Raw genomic sequence first — 22,389 nt, forward strand, 5'->3', positions numbered from 1 at the left:
AAATTCAAGTGAATTAATAGAATGGAACCTGAATTTAGCAGTATTAGAGCAGAAATTTGTGTATGTGGCTTTAGTATTGGCAGATGTTTAGAGAGTGAGCTCTGTTGTTATGGCTCAACATCTTTGCTTATTTACTCAGCTTTAGCTTGGCATGCATGTACTGTAAAATGCTAAAGAGCTGGCTCAAAACCAACCAGTATGGGATTGGGACAGTCAGAAGGGAGAAATGTGTTGAAGAATTGTTTGGGCCACTCTCCTTTCTGTCCATTAGTGTCCTGTTTTGTCCAAGTACTTAAAAAGCTTTGAAGCATGTACTTAGCTCCACAGTTAAAGATTGCTCTTTGTAACTATATTGCAATAAGCTGTTTTGTAGCTTCAGTGTTTCAGCATACTACACAACATCTTTGTAGGTGGGAGACTTTTGTATTCACTTTTCTCGGGTAACTGAGTTAATTTATGGCCTGTGGAAGCTCTGATGGAAGCCATGGATTTTGTGCTTGGGCAGAAGAGGTGCTGGTATGAGCATAGTGATCTGTTTCTGTGGTAAGGTAGGATAGCCTAAGCACATTGTCTGCCCTCTAGATTAGTCTTTTGTAGTAGTACCTTCACCTGTGATCCTTAAGCTTGCTGTGTATTCTACTATCTCATATGCCAGGTTTAGGAATACTGTGTTATTTCAAGTTAATATCTGAAGTCCAAATTCTAGAAGACCAGATGTCTGATAGGGTTATCATAAGAGCAGGATGTAGAGCTGTTATTTTTGTCAAAACTTTTCACAACAATAAAACAAGTACAGGTAAATGAGAAATAATATCTTGCTTGTGTTTTCTTATTTTGGTAAGTTGGAGGAAGCAAGCAAAGAACTTGAGAAACTAGTGATCCTGGTATTTTCAGGGTGGGAAGCAAGCCTTAAAAGATCGAGGACAAGATACACAGAGAATGTGAACATCATGTTGAAAGCTCTGCATAGCATGTTTAATTGTTTCTGTAGTGTGTCAGGGTGCCAGCATCTGTTTTAGAAACTATATGCTACTAAGCAACTGAAGTAAAATATTTTTCTACTCTTGGATATTATATGTAGCTTTATAGCTAGTTTGGGACACTTCTCAGGAAATGGGATAGACTGAAAAGATTGGGAAGACGTGGTTTAAGCTTGCCTGTTTATGGAATAGCTCTTCACACACTATTGGCAAAAAAATTGTTGGTCTGAAATACGAGACTTTTCGTGACCCTTGATTATTTAATAGCTTCCATAACATGTCAAGAAGCACGTTTGAAACGGTATATGTGATTTGGAATAGGTGAAAAAGTTCCCACCTAACCCTTTGACTTTTCTTTCTTCTTGCCATTAGTTCATATAGTCACCTCTTAATCCTGTTAAATGGATGTATCTTTTCCTCTTAAACTTGAAATGCTCAATAACAAATCTGTGGGATGTGTTGCATGCCAGCTGTGGAAAAGAATACCAAAAGCACTTCAGCATACAACCTTATAGACCAGTGATGCTGTAACACGCTCCACTGGGGGGGAGATTTATGTTGTTAGGCATGTTGGCAGAATGGCTAGGAGTGCCTAGGAAATGCATAGTGGGGATTTGATTAATGAAGGGAAGGGGAGTAAAAGAGGAGAGTAAAAAAATGTATATGTGCACAAGCAGAAACTGCCGAGTGGCGAGATTTGGGGGTTGATTATTTTCCTTGGAACATTCTTAAAACTTTATCCTATTTCATTTTGAATGAGATGATTCCAAACATTTATGCAGTTTAAGTTGTGCATCTGTAAGGAGGTGGTAGTACATGGCCTAGTGGTCTCTGGCCTGTGTCCATTGGGCCTTCTTGAAAATGAGCACTGGAACACCATAGGCCGCCTCTTGTCACCTGTGCCAAAAAGATGCTTTTAAACGTGAAGAAATCTCTTAATGCCTTTTTATGATGCTCAGGCCTGTCCTGTGTGAGGCTTGAGAAATGGCCATGGCATTTCCATTTTGGTAACAAAGCATAGTTGGGATGGAGGATGAAAATGTCAAATACTGTAGTAAAAAGTAGTTTCTGATTTTATTTAATACGTTCTAGAAGAGCTGTTTCAGTACTAAAAGCATTCTGATTGTTAATTACAAAAGTGAATCCCAGGCCTCCCAGCCCTGTTATGCAGTGGGTGAGTTCCCTTCTTAAGTGACTATTGGCAGGATTTGTAACCGGATACCAGTATATAAAATAAGATTTTGTTGTACAAATTTAACTTTTGCTGTGGGTTTTTGAAGTGAATCCCATTATTTCCCAACCTGTTCCTGTAAATGTACATGATGCTCCTTTAGAAGAGCAAAGCCTAAGACCCTAATCCTCAATTGTGTGTTGCACATTTCTCTCTTGTGGGAGTAACCTAATTGATAGATTAAAAGCTTCAGGTAGTGCTTTATGCAGTGGCTGTAGGCAATGCTAGTGCAGGTATGACTGTATTTTCCATTGTACTGTAACTGGTTTGAGCTTTTGTGTTAGAGCAGAAAACAATGGGTATTTCTCAAGGCTTGCCTCACTACAAGTTGATATTATTTCAGTACCATTTGCATTGTGAAAGGAATATAAGCTGCTGCCTCCACAGGGTGGATTTTTGCGTCTTTGTAGCAGAGTGCTTATACAATTAGTGATTCTCATAGAAATGGTGAAAATACAATGCTGTTTGCTTTTTTGTGTAAGCATAGTGGAAACCAAGTCTTGTGTTTCCAATATACTTGGGGGGGGGGGGGAGGGAAGGTGTTTTTTTTATTTGGTTGGTTTTTTCAATTACTGCAAGTTTTATAAAAAAAATCATAGGTTAGGTATTGATGAAAAATCTCTTTCTTTCTGTGATATGCAGAAGTGGGGCTCTCCATATTCTGTTCCTGCTTACCATGTACCTACTACTTTGACCAGTCCCCAATCTTAAGAGTTCAGCTGCAAAGTTTAGGTCTGGTTTGAACTACAGAATTTGAATTCATGTTATTTCTTCTGCTACTGTCTTGACGGTCTTGCTGGAGGTCCATGTAACTGAAAGCTAAGTCTTCTAGAAAATAAAAAGTAGTAGGTTACATTTGACAACTTTAGCTGTTGTTACCAAACTTCTTGGAAAAGGATGGAAAGTTTAGAGACAGCTAAAAGCTGTGGTGGTGGCACGAACAGACCCACTTTTAGATAGGGGGGTTCCTACTGATGTAAGCAGCTCCTTTCTCTAGGAACCCAACATCCATTTCATTGTTGGTCAGTCCAGATGGAAGTGCACCTAGAAGTTGCAACAGCACAGGGGTTTTGTTCCCATTGGCCATGTTTGTCTTCCTCTGTTCTTTCTGACTATTACAAAGAAGGAGGTTGTCACTGCTCATGGCAGCTCTATGGGGTAAGGGCATGTACGTGTTTTTTCCTGTCTCTGAGGGGCAGCTGTAGAAGGTACAGTGAGTTGGCTATGAAATATTAGTTCTTCCTCTTGGCTGTGACTAGCAAGCATTCATCAGAGGATCCTTCTCTGTGTGTACTTGATGCTGATGATGGGCTCTTTGTTACAGCTTTAAGCCACATCTAAATAGCAAAGAATTGTTCACTGAACATTGCATTTAGTGAAATTTGTTTGATAAAGGAGATGGTAAAGGTAACATTAATGAGAGGTCTGCATTGCTTAATGATCAACATAAAAAACTGTGTTTTTTCAGGCTGCTTGCCTGTACTGTAAGGGCGAAGGCTCTCTTCTAGAGTCACAATACAAGTTTACAAATTTTTCTGATACAGGTAATATGTGATTGAAGACTGAACTTGCGACTTTATTCTTCTCAGCCCATTAATGCTTGATTGCTTTAATTACTCAGTAGTTGTGCCAGGTGCAGTTGTCTTAATATGACTTCAGTCATAGATGAGCACTTTTTTTCCCTGTGACTGCCTGTTACAATATGCCCTCCTGCTGTACTTAAGTATTACTTGAGAACAAAAACCAAAGAACTTTAACATAGCTGAACTGAGTACCAGGTACACTTGGCTTGGATGCTCTGCTTCAAAAATGCAAATTTATAATTCGCAAAAATGCAAGTTATAAATATAAATTAATCCCTAATGCCGTGGTTATTGACTAGGGAATTTAGTTGCCCAGCTTGGAATTGGAGAGATAGGATATTGAAGGCAGACAAGAATAATTCTGAATCTTTTATGTATGAGGGTGTCTATGAAGAAAGATTCAAAGTCTGGAAAACCCATGGGGTTTATGTACGTATGTATTTATTTATTTATTTATTTCATATAGGAAACATCTGCAGGTGTTTTTCACTATGGGAAACTGGATGCCTTTTAGGGCATAACAGAAAGCAATGATGTTAATACTTGTACAAGATTGTTTTCTTTGAAATGCACTGGTCCAGTCTTCCTCTCCTCTGTACTTCAGAAGTCAGCAGTTTAACCTGCAATTCTAGCCATAAGGCTGGAGATCAGAATGCACTGGGGTTGGTTTTTTTCCTCCCATGTTGAAGTTGTAGCCCCATGTAGCCAGGAATGAAATTATTTATTGAGACAGTAAAAATTTGTAATCTGGTACTGATCTCATCATCATAAGAAAGGATTATAGGTTATCCAAATGTCTATAATTTTTAAAAAAAAGTATTGTAGGTAGTGAACATTGAGCAAAACCACCTAAGAAGTCTTGTTTTAGACTTTAAGGCATTTCAAACTAAGTTAATTTCTGTGCCACTTGGCATAGTAGTAACTTGACTTTTTGGAATGGTAATAAGACTGTCTTGACAAAGGTCTGTGTGGAACCCTAAATGTTACTGAAAAGGATGGAAGACTTAAGTTCAGGTCTTAAGTAAATTGATTTCTAAGTCTTCAGCTCAGCGAGGTATTTCTCTTTAGGGCTTTATCATGTAATGCTGTAATAAATACCATATTAAATTCTGAGCTTGCATTTTAAGTAGCTTGGTTTCTTTGAAACTTTATGCTTGATATCCCTTGAGTAGGCGTAGGTACAGAAGTATCACTGTAGTTTTCTGTAACTATAACCTGTCGGTGCTGTTTTCAGTCTTGCATTTGGATTAGTTTTAACAGTGTGTTTAGTAATTCCTAGTTAGTAAAGTAACACTTGGTGAGAGTTGAGGCTCTTCTTGCAGCGAGAGAAAACTGTTGGCAGATGCATTGGTATTAAGAGAAAGAAGTTGTAGGAAGGAATGGATGCGGAAAGTATTGTGGTGAGTTACTGTGTGGTAGCCTTCTCTTGAAAGGGCACAAAGAAAATGAAAAAGAAAACAGCCAGTTGAAGGAAGGATCATTTCAAAAGGACACTGTGTCCCTTAACTATGGCACATTGCTTGAACAGCTTTTTTAAACTCTGTTTGCAAGTACATACTAGTGTACTTATGGTATTGCACAGCTGATGATCATTCAGTGTAAAAATTTAGACTAATCACCTTTTGGAAACAGTATTATTAAGAACTGCTGCTAAATCTTTGAGACAGACTTGCCCCATAGTTGCCACTTGCAACTGCGGCAGAATTCTGAAAGGCAGTCCAACAAATGTACTCTTCTGATGCTCCAGAGAGAAGCATTGAAGTAGAATTTAAAAAAGATTATTTTGAAGATAACAGAGAAAATAGTTGGTTTGGCATTTTTTTTATGGAACCTCAGCTTTTTTTTCCTTAAACTAGGATGAGTGTTGCACTTGGAAGAAGATGGCTTATTCTGTTAGGCGGTCTTGATTTTTGTGGTATTGTCCAGCAAAATAGAAGAGTTCCATGATCAAAGCATTACTTCTGTTCAGTTGAGACACCAGCGTCACCTGTGCCTGAAAATATGTCGTGTAATTCCTCTCTGTGTATGGTTTGTAAAAGCACAGCATGGCAAAACTCACAATACTGGAGTCTCTGGAATGTAAATTGCCTGGGGGACTGGGGAATGGGAAAGAAAGATAGCATTAGCTTAATAGCCACTTCAGACTTCACTGGGAAGGCTTTTTGCACTTAAATTTTGTGATTTTGCTCGTTTTCTAATTTCTTTTCTAGAACATATTTTTGCATGCACCTAAATAAAAATGATAGGAATTCATTAAACTTACGTAGGTGAGAATTGGTGGAATCTTCCCATTCAAAGCAGTATTTTCTTAGTTTTCTAGGATGAGTTTCTCAGAAAAGTAAAGCTGGTCATGCTTCTTTAATGCTCGTTGTTTAAGTAACCTTGGACTGTTGTCTTCATAGCATTCTGTATTACAGGAGGAGGATATTGAGTCACTATTCAGCTGTCTTAGTCTTTGAGTGATAAGTTAATCTGACTGTTTGGCATCAAGTACTTAATTGACACTTCATATATATTAAAATATTTTTCTTTTCTAAGTACTTGCCTTCATCCTCAGGTTATCTGCGGAGGTGGGGAAATTGTTGTATAGACTATTTTCCCTGAATATGTAGAGGTATGTTTTGTGAAGGAAAGGAGAGTGTTCTTGGTTGGTTAAAGGCTCAAATAAAGCTGTAAGATGGGCACTAGGCTGGGGAAGATGCCAAGTGGCACTAAAGCATTTTGCTAAATGCAGATACCAAAATCTAGAGAAGTGAATATGCTAAAGTAGCATCACTCCCCTTGTATCTAGGTGCTGCTTCTGTGTTTTATTTCTCTTGCTTGCACTGGAAGAACTTTTCTACTTTTGTCCTAGGGATTGTATTGTTAAACTTGAAAATACTGGGATTCTAGAAAAAAAATATAGATGGGACTTAAGCTCTTTGGTAAATAGTAGTATTTCCCCAAGAGCAAATCAAAATAAAAGATGTTTTAACTGCCTTAAATTAAAGATTAGAAGAAGAAATGTCTTCTACTTTTCATTTCATGATGTTGGCTCTGAACACTTTGAAGAGTGTTAGGGATTCTAACTTTCGTTTTGAAAAGCAAAACATGTTTATGATACTGTCATTAGGGGAATATTTCGCTTCTGTATGCGTGTAGGGTGGGTTGAATAGTTCTGTCAGCTTTTTCAGGATACGATAGCATTTCTTGATATCCTAATTAAAAGAACTTGAGAACTTGCAGCTGTCAAAACTTATTTTAATTGTTTTGTAAAGCTTAGTATGAGGAAAACTAGGAAGATACTCTTGCCCACAGCCTTTAACTAGTGTAGTTCACGTAACTTGCAGTGAAAATTCGTGTTACCTGAACAACAGGTCCCAGAAACCTTTAATGAAAGTGAAGAGTTAAGCAAGAAGTTACAAACTGCTTTGGCTTTAATTTTGATGTTGCTACCTTAATGCAAGAATATGGTCCAGTTCTGGCAGCAGCTGTAGCTGAGTGGGACTTCAGGAGGCAAAACATTGATGTGCTCCTACAAGCTGCTGACTTCCATTCTGAACTGTAAATGGTCTTTAAGTATTTTTTTTAACAAGACTGGAATTTTGCATGAAAAAAAGAAAGCAAATAACAGACATGAATGCACTGTCTATACAGAAGGAGCACTGGTGTCCTGGTTAGAAGTTGCTGAAGTAGCTTTCTTTTACCTCCATGTATTTTTCATGTGCCTCAAAATCTGATTTGTGTCCAACTTTCAAGGTCTAATCCACAAGGGGAATAGGAGGATGAACTTGACGAAAAAAAAATTCAAGTCCATGCTCTCTTTGAACTAGTGCAGTGAACAGAACACATGCTTATAAAAGAAACCTCTGGTGAAATTCATGCCTTTCAACTTGAAGCTGTGTCTTTAAGTTGCAGTAGTTGTTTCTAAAATGTTCAAACAGAAAAGGTTAAGTTTACTGCTAAAGCAATGAGTCAGTATTACTGGGGGTTTTTTTGCATTTCCAAATTAGTAGTACAGGAATTCAGGACTCATTTACACTTGTAAATTATCCGCTGGTTGAGGCAACAGTAGAACTGATGTTGAATTGTCCAAATTCAACATTACCCATTTATCTGATTCAGGAGAACTTCTACTCTGCAATCCTGAGCAGGCTTGAGGTGATATAATTTAGGGCAAAGGCGAAAGAGTCAAATCCTGATTGCTCTGTCCCTAATGGGGTGTTCCTTCTTCCTTGGTTGCACTGGCCCTGGTGATTGACAGACTCTTTGAGCTGTTTCAGCCCATAGACATGGCAGAAAAACCTCTTTCCCCTTCTTCGTCCTGCATTTGCCACTTTTGGAGTAGTTTTTTTCATTTGGAAATGTCTTGGCAGAAGTTTCATCAGTGTTGGGGAGCCAACAGAGGGAGACTGCACAGCAAGGGGTAGTACTGAGCTGCTTTACATAAGCTGATTTAGCATCCGAAAGCACTCCTGTGAGAGAGCGTGAGGAATTTCAATCCTTATCCTCATTCTGAGTGTGGATGGTGACATTTCAGCATACAAATGTATCCTCTAAGCAAGGTGTTGGGAACTGACAGCCATTCAAAGCATTCAAAGTTTAAGTAAGTCCTGACTTGAGATGCTTCTTAGTGTTTAAAAATTGCCTTGGTTATCATGAAGATTTTTCTGTAAACTTAATTAGTTAACAAGTGAGAATTCTAGACTAGTTCAGATGCAGCGATGTCTTGGCCCTTCAGCTCTCACCACTACCAAATAGATGGTTGTGGACAACACTTCCAGGTCAAGTTTGTTTGAGAACCGTCTGTCCAAGGAGTTACTTAAAAGTTTTTGGAAAAAGATGTTTCTGATTGTGTAAGACACGAGTGTTCTAAGGAGTGCACATTACTTTGATTTTTCTCACCTGACATTTGAAGAGTTGTGGTAAGGAACAATGCTGAGTCTTAAATTACAGTTTCATAGTGCTCTGCCTAAATATAACATTAAACAGCTTTATATTGCTAGACTGTAATTTCACTGGGGGGTCTTTCTGGGCCAGTAAGCCAGTGCAAGAAGGGAAAAAAATCTACTATTTTGTTCTTCAGCTGTTGCATGTATGTTGCATAAAAATTCTTGGACTTGTTCTGGCCCGGAGAGGTGATAGGACTAACCCATACCATGCCCTGTGCTTCCCTTTATTAATTGTAGTCCAGACCCTTATTGTTCCAGAGGAGATGCTGGTATTCTGCTAGTGGTTTTGTCAAGCTTATGTAACAACTTTATTTCAGATATAGTAAGTTATATAAGTTAATGCATGCAGTGAATTACTGTAAGAGCAGCACTATTCAGCAGCTTGCAGTTCTTGCACTTTTTTACCAGGTTGCACAAATGTTGCATTGGTTTCTATCAGTAGAGACACTTATGTAGTTTCAGTGTTTGGGCCAATAGAGATGCATGAGAATGGTTTTAGAAACCGACATGGCCCAGTTCATGCAGCATTAATAAAATTAGTTTAGTCCTCTTTGTGGCAACTGGTCACATAGTGGTTAATTTCTCTGATGTAAAAATGTCTAAACAAAGTTTGTTAGGTAATACTTAAAACAGAGTTTACTTCTGTCACCTCTCTGGGCCAGAACAAGTCCAAGAATTTTTCCTGTGAAGGTGGATCCTACCCTGGGTGGTTGTGCCTTGCTTTGTATTCTGGGTATATCAGATAAACATGAACCTGGATGTGGTCCTAGTTGTGATGATGAGTCTTCATAGTTCTGTGTTTGAATGTAATATGTACATACACATGACAATACTTCATCCTGCTTTTGCACGTTACCTTCAGGTCTAAAGTTTTGACTTCCATGTGATACTTCTTCATGACAGGACCGTATTAACCTGGCTGAACTCTTGCTGAATGTAAGCCATCCCTGGATGTAGGAAAGTCAGATTTAAATAGACTTGAACCTTATCCAGTCAGGTGATTCCTTTTTTAAAATATTATTTTATGGAAAGAACTCCTGTGGGTTTGAGGGGGGGGAGGGGGCGGGGCGGGGACTTTTCCCTTTTTTTCATGATGCAATACCTAATCTGTGCTGCAGAGAGGAACAGTCTGAGCCAATAAATCATCTGTACCACTAAGTGGAAGTCATTGTTTAGACCAGTTTCTCTATTCTTGCAGATTCTGAGGTGGACTGATAAAAGTCCTGATTGACCAGAGCAGGGTTCTGGTGGTACACCCTTCATAGGGTATCTATGATACATGCACTCTAAGTATCTTGCTAATTTTGATTACACTGGTGTCTCTAATTTACCATGTAATCCTACTGTATTGAATTCAGAAGCCACCTGTTCTGGTGCTAGACAATGGTATTTAGACTGAAGTTTTCAAACAGAAAGCAGGGTAGAGAAATAACAAAGACATCCTTGTAAGGGGGGTAATAGTGGTTTTCATTTAGATAGTTCTACTAGCAATTGAAATCTGTGGATCTTAAGAATGTGTGAACTCTTTTGAAAGTGCATTAAGCTAAGCAGGCTTCTTCATTATTTCCATGTGACATAATTGAGGAAGTGATGTTCTCTCCCGTTTTGGAGCTCTGCTCAGGAATATAGATACACTTTTAAAATGCAGAAACAATAACCTAGAAAACTTCAGTCAAGTGAACTGAGTCCAGGAAACTTGTTTACTTTTTCTGCTCTAGTTCATCACTTGACTCACAGGGGATTGGCAGGTCTGTCAGCCATGTAGACCTTCAGGTCTGCAGGTGAAAAAATGCTTTTAAAAGACCTTTAAGAGAATTATGGTCGGTGTTATTACACTGAGCTTCAGTTCATATGTATGTTGGTTACTAAAAGAACCTGAGATATTATCTTTAAGGTCCTTTCCAACCCAAGCTATTCTTTGAATCTGTGATCTTTAGGTTGACAGAGACCATCTGTTAAATCACCTGCAAAGATCAAAAACCAGCTTCGAAGACACAGCTCCTTATCTTTAACATGGAAGGTGTAAAATTAAATCACTAATCTCTCTGGCTGAATACTTGAAATCCTTTTGTGGTGAATAGTTTGGGTTTTTTAGCTGAAGATGTATTTGTGACAAACTGATAGCAGAGCTTCTCAGCCAAACACTGGGTAGTCACTGACCTGAATTAATAAACGTGCTACTAATTTTGTTCCCCTTCTTAGTTGCTAGTACTTCATTTTCTATAAACAATATTACCCATGTTTCCAAAAGAAACCAAAGTATTGTCTGGCTTGAAACCTGTGTTAAAAAGCAAAATCAAAAAGCCCCTCGAAGTGGTGGAAAGTGAAGGTGAATTTTTATTTTAGAAATTCTTCCTGCAACTACTACAAACAGCTAATTGGAAAGAAAAATCAGTTGGTAGGATGCTTTTTCTTGCCTGTTTGGTGTGGACTAAAGCACAGACAGGTGAGTGTCACTCTGAAGAGAGTTAAGGATATCTAATCGAGCTCTTTAGTTCCTCCAGTGTAAAGCAAAGTAACATTAAACTATCAAAAGTAGAGATTTTCATAATGGTGACTGAATGCTGTCTTAATTCAGCTTGTTGCATTGGAAGCCTTGATGTGGTCTGTATTGGTTTTTTCCAAGTTGGCCTGCTTTCAGATTGAAACTGGCTGAATTCTTTATAGACCTGTGCTGACATAACAGGCATTCTTAATGCTTCTTAGTTTATTTCTGTGCAGGTTTGTGGATAAATGACGTATTAATATAAGGAAATAGTTATGAAGATAGGAAAAAACCTACTGCAGAAAGCTCTAGTAATGGGTATTTTGGATCTTCCAGATCTGAAGTTGTTACTTTATGGGAAATTGCTAATAGTTTTTTTAAAAATTCTGGATTTGTGTTAGATTTCAGTGAAGTGCAGACTATAAAGGCAGTTTCATTTTAGTTTCTTCCTTTGACTCCCTAAAATGGAGGGAAATGTTAAAATTCGTTTAAAAGTAAACAAGTATTTCAGATGACATGCTGCTTTTGATTTTATTTTCAGTGTATGCTCCGCTGAACTGACACTTTTCTTCCTAGCAAGTTGTTTCCTTCCTCTGTTCATGTGTTGTACTTGTTGCAAAACAGTCCTTAGTGTTCGTGCAGTTGTCGAGCTATTGAATAGAACCTATTAACAATATTAAATTATACAATTTTTTTTTGTCGTTGTAGGAAGAAATCTCCTTCATCTAATTCAATGCTAATTCAGTCCTGCTAATCTGCTAGTACTGTAGATTGAAAGATTTTTTTGCTGTTGCCAGGATACCCTGTAATGGGCAAGAAGCCTGAGAGAATACAAAACTGATTTTTTAACTTTTAAAAACTTTTGTGTTTAACAGGTAAGAAACTATTAAACTTCACCTACAGCAGTAGATTTAGCTTGTGCGTCTATAAAGCCTTATCCTAAAGCATTCAGAAACCACTTAAATTTTAAGCTTTTCATGTCCCTGATGTCTGCTAAGGTCACCTGATTTCTTTAGGTTCACATTTACTGCTTTCTAAGCTGCAGTTCCTTCTTCAGTTCAGGCTTTGTGGCCATGCCTTCCCTTTTCTTGCATCTTTTTTCTGACTACTTTCTAGCTGGCTGATTCTAACTTTGTCTTTTAACCTACCGTGCTCCTGCACTATCTTCTTTCTTCACCCTGCTTTGGTTTACTGTGACAATCAGGGGTGTTCTAGACACGCTGTTGCAGATATTCTGTTTGTTTTACAGTGCTTTGCTTTTGTGCCAGGAAGTGTATCTGCTGCCCAACCTTTTTGAAACAGTTTCAAAGCAAATGTGTTCATGAAGTGACATATAATAGGTATGAGTGATGTTTAGCACTGTAGATTATTAAACTGAAGTAATACTGTCTTCTGAAATCGATTTTTTTGGTACTAAACTTCATGTTTCAATGCAAAAGTATTTGCTGGGTAGCTATGCATTGTTTAGCCTGCATTTTATATTATTTTAAGTCATGCGCTTTTCTCAGTGCAAAGATACCTTCATTTTCATTTTGAAGATAATTGGGAGAATTCAGAATAGGAAAAGTCTAACTGAATTCTGAGACCTGTTAATATTTTAAATTTGTAATTTGCTGTTGGCGTGGAATTACTAGACAATGATTCATCTTCTCTACTTGGGCAGGGGAGATTAGTATCTAATTTGTAGTTATTGCAGGTAATTAAGATCTTTGTTAACACTTAGTAACCTGTGGTTTGAGATTGTGTAGGAATTGATGAGGGTATACTTGTTGCTTGGTATAAAATTGCTCTTCTAAATTCATTGCAGACTGTAGATTTCACCTGATTTTTGTACTTCTGTTGAACAGCTATGACCTCTTGAATTTTGGGGGATTGATGTCTTGGAGTAAACTTTAACTGGTTTGGATTTATTTACATACTTCAGCATGTCAAAGCTATTGATTATTGGGGCACTCAGTCATAAGGGGGGGGGTGTATATGCACATGATGCGTGTATGTGTAGATATATATATTATGTAAAAGATCATAGGATTACAGAATAGTTAGGGTTCGAAGGAACCTCTGGAGATAATCTAGTTTACCCCCCTGCCAAGGCAAGGTCACCTGGAGCAGGTGACACGTGAGCATACTCAGGTGGGGTTTGAATGTCTCCAGAGAGCGGGACTCCATGACCTCCCTGGATAGCTTGTTCCAGCCTCTGCCTCCCTCATTGTAAAGTTCTTCCTCATGTTGAGGTGGAACTTACTGTCATTTAGTCTATGGCCGTTGCTCCTTATCCTGTTGCTTGGCACCATGGAAAAGAGTCCAGCACCATCATCTTGACACCCAACTTAGATATTTGTATGCAAGAATGAGATGCCCTCTCAGTCTTCTCTTCTCTGATCTAAAGAGGCCGAGCTCCCACAGTTTCTCCTCATAAGAGATGCTCCAGACCCCAAATCCATCTTTGTGGCCTCTGCTAGACCCTCTCCAGTAGCTCCTTGTCTTTCTTGAACCGTGGAGACCAGATTGAATACAGCACTCCAGATGTGGCCTCCCTAGGGCTGAGTAGAGGGGCAGGATCACCTCACTTGACCTGCTGGCCACACTCTTCCTGACGCACCCTAGGATACCATTGTCCCTCCAGGCCACAAGGGCACACTGCTGACTCATCCACAAATGTGTTTTTGTAGTTCTGATCTAGATAGGAGTGCAGCCAGCATTCATAAATAAGGAAGACTAGGTTGATAAATACGGGTAAGAGCGATTTCACTTCAGTTCTTACGTGTTCTGTAACAATAGCAGACTCCTCCTCCTCATGTCTGATGGGGGTGTGAAAGTCCCTGCTTAATAACTTGACTCAGTAGGAGGTGGCACGTTGTTAAAGAGCGCGTTGGGAGATCACTGTCTTCACACAGTTTTCTGGTGTGTTTTTCTCCCAGTCAAGGAAAGACTGCCACATAGCATCTCCTGCATTTCTCTCAAGAGGGTGTAGTTACCCTCAGAAAGCGTAGTAGTAGTTAGTAGAGGAGCATGTGTGCTGTAAATCAGTATAGTGTCTGGGAAGAATCCTGTCATGACATCAGGAGACCACTGTGGTGGCAGTGTATGTGGCCAAGTATGGCCATCCTGGGAGTTGGGGAGGCTATGGCCTGAGAGATGCCCTCATGGGGGAGGAGGCGGCTTAGGTAGACTGAGGGCCCCTTTTCAGGGATCACTTGCCTGTTCCTGCCATTCCTTGGGCACAGGGACTGCCCTCTGCCTTCCCTCATGCCTAAGCTTCAGCCTGCTCTTCATCCTTGGGTCAGAGATCCTTGGTAACATCCCACTCTGCAGCCCCCTGTGCCCAGCAGTGGCTAAGAGAGGGTGAAGCATCCAGAAATCCTGCTGTGAGGAAAGAAGTGCAGCCAGCCTGTGTGAGATCTCCCAGCCTTCCGTGAAGGAATTGTTGGTTGGTTTTGTTTCCTTTACAGTATCTCTTCTAGTTTGTTATGCCTGGAGACTAGGAAGGAATGTGCATGGTATCAGATGTATGTATTAAATTGTTGAGTAGAGGTGTTTCTATTTTCTGATCTACTTAATTCCTATTAATTTCAAACCATCTATTCGCTCCTTTCCCCACAAAGTTTCTTTGAAACTTCACTAGCTTATTGTAACGTAAGTAATGAAGTATTTCTTTTCCCCTAGGTCTCACATTTGTCACATAACAGGCTGTTCTGGCACTGAAGAAACAGCTACATGCTATTTTGTATTCACTTGAGACTTGTATTCTATGTCAAATTGATCTTACATTTTGTTTAAGAAATGTAGCAGCTGTGCAATGAAAATTGTCCTTTATTACTGCTTTTATTTTTTTCTGATTGCTGGGTGTAATGTAAAGTACTGTAATTAAATCGAGGGGCTTTGAACAGCAATTTACATCTTTCTAGTTAGTAGTACTCAGTGAACCTCACTGCTTTGATTGAAAATAAATCTCTTTCAAATAGGTTAGGACAGGCAGTTGTAGACAGCAAGTTTACGATGGGTGATGCTCTGCTGAGTACAACAGGCAGTGTGAAAAGTAGCAGCTAGAGTGTCTTCTGTCATTTTGGGTCGCTGGTAATTCTCTTCAGCTCTAAATTTTTTTCCGACATGCATTAGCGCTTAGTTTTGTTTTGAACAGATGGTCCACTTTCAGTGTCAAATTAAGCCCTTTGTAAATGTTAGTGCAGTGTCTTATTACAGTCCATTGATTGGAGAAAGGGGAACCCCCCCCGCCCCAAACTGGAATCTAACTAAACATACCTAGACAGTAACTAGTTGAGGTTATGTGAAGCTGGCAGAAGAGCATGCTTGGCATTTGAAATAAATTTCTTAATGTGTTTAAAGGTCTTAGAAGATAATTTACCAAGATTTTTCATGATAAACACTTAATAATTCATCATTAATTTGTCCTTCCTTAAACTTACCTACCTACATGGTTTTTAGGAGGCAGGGGATTCTCTGCATTGGAAATGATTTTGTCATTAAGAAATGCAAGACTATCTTAAAATCCAGGACTCCTTTGGTGGTTGCTCTCCTTACATCCAACAACTAGGTTGGCTTTTGCTAGCTGCTGCACAGAATTTGTAAATCCTGTTCTGCTGAAGTAGGCTGCATCACTTACGATGCATTTCAGTCATGGAAACTGTTGGTGCAAAAGTAACTGGTTTTCTTTTCCATCTGTGTACTTGAACCCTATAGTTAGAAAATGCAATGGCGCACAAAGAAAAGTGACAGATTCTGAGTTTGATTTTTTTTTTTATAATGCACTAATTGTTACAACTCTATATGTAGCATTTCCCGCAATTTCACATATTACAGAATCTTCAGCTTGACACTGATACACTTTTAAGTTTCTCTTGCTTGAAAAGTGAAAATGGGCATTGCAGTAAAATCTGTGAAGTTCCTACCAGAAGCTCTGTGTATATGCTTTTGACATCTGTGTAGCTGTCAGGTGAAAGAGCCTTCAGCTGGTTACTGGAACCCTTCTAGTTTTCCATCTACACTAGTCTAGATGCCCCTGTCTTCTTGGAGCTGCCCATGCTCAACTTTTATGTGGAAGTCTGAGGTGCTGAGTTGGAAGGAACTCGGTGTAAAAACACCCTTCTCATGTTCGTTTAACCTAAGTATGATGCTTAAAAGTTCCAACTCAAAGGAGCAGCTTACTTTAGTTTTCTTACTTACTGAAAAGATTTCTGGATGCCTTAAAGACTTGTTACTCTATTTTGTAAAAGGTTTGGTATAGGAGATGTTGTCCAAAATTAAACGATGTGCTTCTCTGACTGGACTGGAATTCCCCTCTTCGTCTGGTAGCTTGAAAACAGGAATGTGTCTATTCAGGAAAGATGTGTGACAGTTACTATCACTTGAAGCTACAGAGAGACTTTGTGATACAACTGTTACCAGCTTTTTTTGATGGAAATGCCACTTAAGCACTTGACCTCCAGAAAGAACCACTGATTAGTTACTGTTAAAAATACTTGTGTGGTTTTCTTTCCCTGTAACAGACGGAAGATTTAATTTTCCTTCTTGGTCTGAAAGAATTGTTTCTAAGCTTTATTTCTTTCATTTAGCAGATAATAAAAGTGAGAATTTCAGTTACCTGTATGCCAGCAGTTGAAAGCAGGCTTTCTTTGCTTTGTTGAACTGCTTTTTTCTTTTCAGATTCAAGTCAAGTGTTTATTACATGGAATGCTATTCAGCATTCATTCAGAGAAGAATCCATTAACAATATTAATTAAGAAAACAAAGCAGTATTTTTTCTGGGTATTGGGTATTGCTCAAGATCTTGAATTGTCATAAGCTGTGCATCAGCAAGTTGATGTAAACTTTCATAAGTACTGTTTAATGACCTGGATCTTAGCCTTGCTTACTGGGAACTTTCAGAGATTATAGAAGACTAACACGTTACAAAAGACAGTCAAATACATGCAGCATCTTTACCATCTTTAACACATTTTGTCTTTACACGTGAGAATTTTTAACATTATCCTGGATTATTTTGCTTCTTGTAGTTTCTAGTCTTAAGCATGTCTTATATTTGGAAGTCTTTTGTATCTTGCATTGAATCCAGATGTCTTTTTCTGCTCTTATTGAAAGTGAAGTAACGCTCGGAGTAATACAATCCATTTGACCCATTGAGTTTTTTGTAAATTTGCAGGTACTGAAATTTTGGAAGGAGCACACATACGAGTTTTTGACAGAAGGCCTTATGCCAACTCTGTTAATGGGACTGAAATTTGAAAAAGCATGATGATGATTCAGAATTTCAGAATTAGTAGATTTTGGGAGGGAGGGTAGAACAGTAGGCTCTGAGAAAAATAGCAATGACATGTTTTGATTTTAAGACTTCCAATCAAAACTATGCTAGGCTGATTCTAGATTATTGTTAGTTATAACGCCTAAGAAAATTCTCTTCTCTTCAGGGTTCCTGGACTTTCCCTCTGGCACAGTTTATGTTGTTTATTTTTCCTTATTTCAAAGGACCTGGGCTCCTGTTGAGAAGTGATGGAATAATCTGTGGCCGGCACCTGACATGTTGAGGGAGCAGCCCCTAAAAGAGCTTGCCTGGGAGACAGATTGTGAAATAACGCAGTAACATGTTTGCAGTAGTACGCCTCTTTTTTTGTTATTACTCTTTTCCATTGTTGAATTTCTCTTGGAATAACTAACTGAGAAATACTGAAATGAGCATTAATTACGACAGAGGTATTTACATCTGGAATTAGCATTGATGGTGGTTACTTACAAGAATGGTACTTTCACTAATTGGGGCAAGGGGAGGGATTTGATCAACTTTCTAGAGATTTAAAAATCCCAATCAAAAACTATCCTCTGACTTTAATAATGCACTAGTTTCATTTCCTCACAGTAAGTTTCTGTGTAGCTAGTGTTTTTCATAACAGTGTAAATTGATTTAAGCTGATCTGTGAGATCAGGTGTGTTAAACCCTGCTTGTAAGTTTACTAATACTTTTAGTCCAAAATAATTTTTTTCTGCCTCCTAATCATTTAATACTGGCATGGGATGTTAGATAAGCACCAATACTGCAATTGAATAAATCTGTACATTGCCTGATTGATTTTTTTTGAATCCCATATCTTTAAACAGAAAACTATGTAATCTAGGGCCAGTTATGTGTGTTACAACTTCTGAAAAAAGGTTAAGCAGAGTCGGGAGAGATCACGTGATCAGTATGTAGTGCTTAAAGCAACAATTAAAACCCTAAAGCAATTAAAATGTCTCTATAGTGAATATACCAAGCTTTACAATATTTATGCTGAATAATGGAAGTCATGCTAATGGAAAGATTGTGCACATAAAAGTTTTGCTAGATCCTTGAGGTTGTTTCTGTTTCCAAACTGCTCAAGTACTAAATTTGACACAATCCTGTTCAAAGTAGCTGTAAAAGAAGTGCTTAAATGCTGCCTCTTAGTTGCAAAAGAATTGGATATTTCTATTCTAATTTTTATGGGATGTTTTGAGTGTGACAACAGCATTGTTGGATTATTGCCTTTTAGCTTGCTCCTGTATACAGCCTACAGTTTACAGAATTGTCCTTGCTAAAATACTACTATTCACTGAAATTCTCTGCCTTAACTGCATGTCCTCACAGCTGATATTCCTAATGCACAGCAGTAACTAATACATTGAATTAGTCTTTCACATTTGGTAAACATTTCCTAAAGGAGCAAAAGGAGTGTTTCTTCATTTAAGAGTGCTGCTCAAAACTGCCGCTTTCACTTGTAAGGAGGGGAAGGTTTTTCTTACTGTGTTCCAGTATCTCTGGTATCTCTTTTCAGTCCACTTAAAATCTGCATTCATTCAAGCCCAGTTAATACTGTTTCAGAGGTCAAATGTCATGTAAAAGCCCTGTTTTCAGGGCTGGAGAGAAATGAAGTGAGTGTTTGTATTGAGCTTAGTGAGAGGTGAAAGCAAGAATTTATTGGATATATTGTAGACTGAAATACTCTTTTCTGGTAGCACAGTTGTCTCAATAGCAACTGTTCACAAGGTGTCTTTAGAGAAACAGAATTAATATAGAGGTGCCAAAGCATTTTATAGGAAAAGGTGAAGTTGTTCATTCTTCTACATCTGTTACAGCCTCTTAGAGTATTTCAATGGTTGGGGCCACTGCCCTTGACATATTTGTGTAATACATCTTGTCCTTTGATGTTCCTCCTCTGTCAGGTTTGTGGAGGCATGTACAATCAGCATAGTGTTGAAATTAGCTCCTGCACTCTAAAGTGTGCTGCCTGCAAACTAAAATTCTTTCAATTCCTCTACCTTTATAGGTGTTTTCTTCCATGGTGGGGGTGGTACTTCAGGGCAGTTATGCTCTGTCCATTTCATCTTCCCCCAGCTCTATTAATTGCTGAGCAAATTGTTCTGAATCTCTGACTCAATGCGTAGATTAAAAACAAGGAATGGGAAGAGCAAATTTAGTAAATTGAAAACCAAAGTTTATACTGTTTTCTTTAATGCAAATTAGCATGTTCCTTTCATGTAAGTAAAACCCTGCCTAACTTTCATCTTTGGATGTTAGAATAATGGCTACTGCTAATATACTGCTATTCTTCCTACACAGACCAGCATGTTTTGGAAATTTGATCTCCATTCGTCATCGCACATAGATACACTTCTGGAGAGAGAAGATGTAACACTGAAGGAACTGATGGATGAAGAGGATGTTCTGCAGGAGTGCAAGGCTCAGAATCGCAAACTTATAGAGTTTCTGCTGAAGTCAGAATGTTTGGAAGACTTAGTTTCGTTTATTATTGAAGAGCCACCTCAAGACATGGATGAAAAAATTCGATATAAGTAGGAAAACTTTTGGGGTTGGGAAAGATTCGGAAGGTGGAAAGAGGACTAACTTAATCTGATAGTTAATTTGATAGTGTGAATCCCTTTGTGCTGGTGTCTAGTACAATGTTGGTGTGTTTTAGATTAAGTCTGTTTTCAAGAGGCTTCATGGAACTTTTAAATAAATAATTCTAATACATGCATAGTTTTCAAATGGAAGCTTCTTCCCCACAAATGCTTCCAAAACCAGTTCATGTCCAAAGGACAAAAACCCTTTTTGGGTAGTATAGCTCCATGGTTAACTTTGTTTTGTTGACTTGTAAGATGTTTTAAAGATGCCTTTTAGAAGATTTGTGGTACTCCTTGAAAGAATGTCCTTGGGGTCTAAATGCTGATGTTTTTCTTTCTGGGATATGGCCATGACTTCTGGCTTGCTGAGGAAGTTCAAACTCAAAATTTGTGTAGCAATTTGTATAAAAGCACTTCTACTGCTTTTGGCCTGTTTTAGCGTTGTCCATACAGAAAGCTGCTTTTTTTCTTAAAATGGTGTGTTAAAATAATGTGAAATAAGCTACACTCTTAGTTGCTAAACTTCACCATTTCTGGTAAACCAAGCCTCCTGTAAATGTTTCTAGTAGAGTTGGAAATTGAAGCAAATAAGAGGTCAGTACTTGAACAGATGGATATAACAATAGATCCTAAAATACATGCTTGCTCTTTCCTTTCTCAACTTCCCTACTGGTATTCTATTGCTACTGAAGATCAAAGTAGTCAACTTCTTAAATGAAAACAGCTTATAGGCTGAATGTGCAGTTTTATTATTTGTGTTAGTTTGCTAGTTTACTGTAGGCCAACCTTGCTTGAAAATTTGGTCAGATGCCTTATCAGGTTCTGAATTCAGAGCTGGAAGGATGAGAACTCTGAAGTATGAATGATAATTTTTTCTTTTCCCCAGATACCCAAACATATCATGTGAGCTGCTTACATCAGATGTCTCACAGATCAATGATCGGTTGGGAGAAGAGGAATCCTTACTCCTGAAACTGTACAGCTTCCTCTTAAATGAATCTCCTCTAAACCCTCTACTGGCCAGTTTCTTCAGCAAGGTGTTAAGTATTCTTATCAGCAGAAAACCGGAACAGGTAACTATTTGCAAACTCACCAATTTAAGAAGTGCTCTGATAAAGTTGTAGTACTCAGCAATTCTACTTTAAGGCTACACCATTGAGGGATAGCAGCAGAGTCAAAAGAGAGCGTTCAGCTTCCATGCTAGCTGAAGACACCTTTCTGTTATGCACAGGATTAAAAAATACACTTGGATGAGTAAGATGTATTTGATTCAGATTTGCCTAAGCTTTTGATTGTTTATGCAATCAGTGTTTTGGCTTAGCTTAGCTCAGTGTTTTATATGCTGGTATTTGCATTTATGCCTGTTAGAAGCAAACATAAATGATTTGAATCAGTTGATGGTGAGTCTGACTTGATGTGAAGAATTATTTAGAACAAAGCTAGAAACATTTGGAGTCCTTGCTCAGAAATGCTCTTGTACTCAGTGCATGTGGCCCAATACTGCAAGCAGCTGCAAAGACTTGACTCTCAAACCTGAGATACTGTTTGTATTATGTTAAGAATTTTGCTGTGTTGAGCTTTGCTCTCCAAGCTGAGACTAATTCTTATCAAAAAGAAAACCTGACTGTGCTGGATTATAAGTAGGTTATGGTCAGCAAGGTGGGTTTGAGAGGAGGCTCAGGACATACTGCATGTAGTATGGATCTGCCCTGTGCCACTTTTGCTGTTCTCTGCCTGTGTATTATTTTATCTTGTCTTGTACTGCAGGCTTTAAGTGGCAGAAGTGTTTAAGAAATTCTCATCTGTTTTCCCAGTTTGGTAGAAGAGTGAAATTAAGCGTGATTGATGTAATCTGTCATGTAAAATACATGAAGCAAATATAAGCTTACTTTTAATTTCCAGATTGTGGATTTTTTAAAGAGGAAGCATGATTTTGTAGACCTCATTATTAAGCACATAGGGACCTCTGCTATCATGGACTTGTTGCTCAGGCTACTGACTTGCATAGAACCTCCACAGCCCCGGCAAGAAGTGCTAAATGTAAGTAAAATGTCTCAGAATTTTTGTCTGACATGTGTGAACTCTAAGCTGGCTTAACTTCTGCTGGCTTTACTAAGTTTATTTCTTAAATATGCTGAAATTAGATGTATGGGGGTTTGTGGGTTTTTTTGTTTGTTTTGGGGGTTTTTTTCTGAGCTGCCAATACTTTTCCAGTGAAGCCCCGGTGCTTCTGGGGACAACTTAGAACCCGAGTGGCTAGTCTCTTCCCTGATCTTTAATACCTAACTTATACCTGACAGATGCAATT

General features: G+C 38.5%; 1 protein-coding gene across 9 annotated transcripts in view; it reads left to right on the forward strand.

Annotated features, from left to right (window-relative positions):
* PPP6R3 (protein phosphatase 6 regulatory subunit 3) overlaps positions 1–22,389 on the forward strand; it is a 51,012-nt gene that overhangs the window by 2,148 nt on the left and 26,475 nt on the right. For 7 of the 9 annotated variants that reach the window (XR_006017822.1, XM_042038798.1, XM_042038791.1 and 4 more), the window contains exons 2-6: positions 11,919–12,085; positions 17,694–17,821; positions 19,798–20,030; positions 20,968–21,154; positions 21,984–22,121. Coding sequence is in view for 8 of the 9 variants with exons in the window: in XM_042038798.1 (XP_041894732.1) it covers positions 17,810–17,821; positions 19,798–20,030; positions 20,968–21,154; positions 21,984–22,121 (570 nt within the window). In the remaining variant the exon portion in view is untranslated. The remainder of the gene's footprint in view (positions 1–11,918; positions 12,086–17,693; positions 17,822–19,797; positions 20,031–20,967; positions 21,155–21,983; positions 22,122–22,389) is intronic. The other 2 variants (XM_042038793.1, XM_042038794.1) reach the window with 2 other exon arrangements.

Source organism: Corvus kubaryi, unplaced genomic scaffold (assembly GCF_017639235.1).
Source record: "Corvus kubaryi isolate FWS band 111438036 unplaced genomic scaffold, C.kubaryi_AGA036_p1.0 37392, whole genome shotgun sequence".
NCBI classification, from domain to species: Eukaryota; Metazoa; Chordata; class Aves; order Passeriformes; family Corvidae; genus Corvus; species Corvus kubaryi.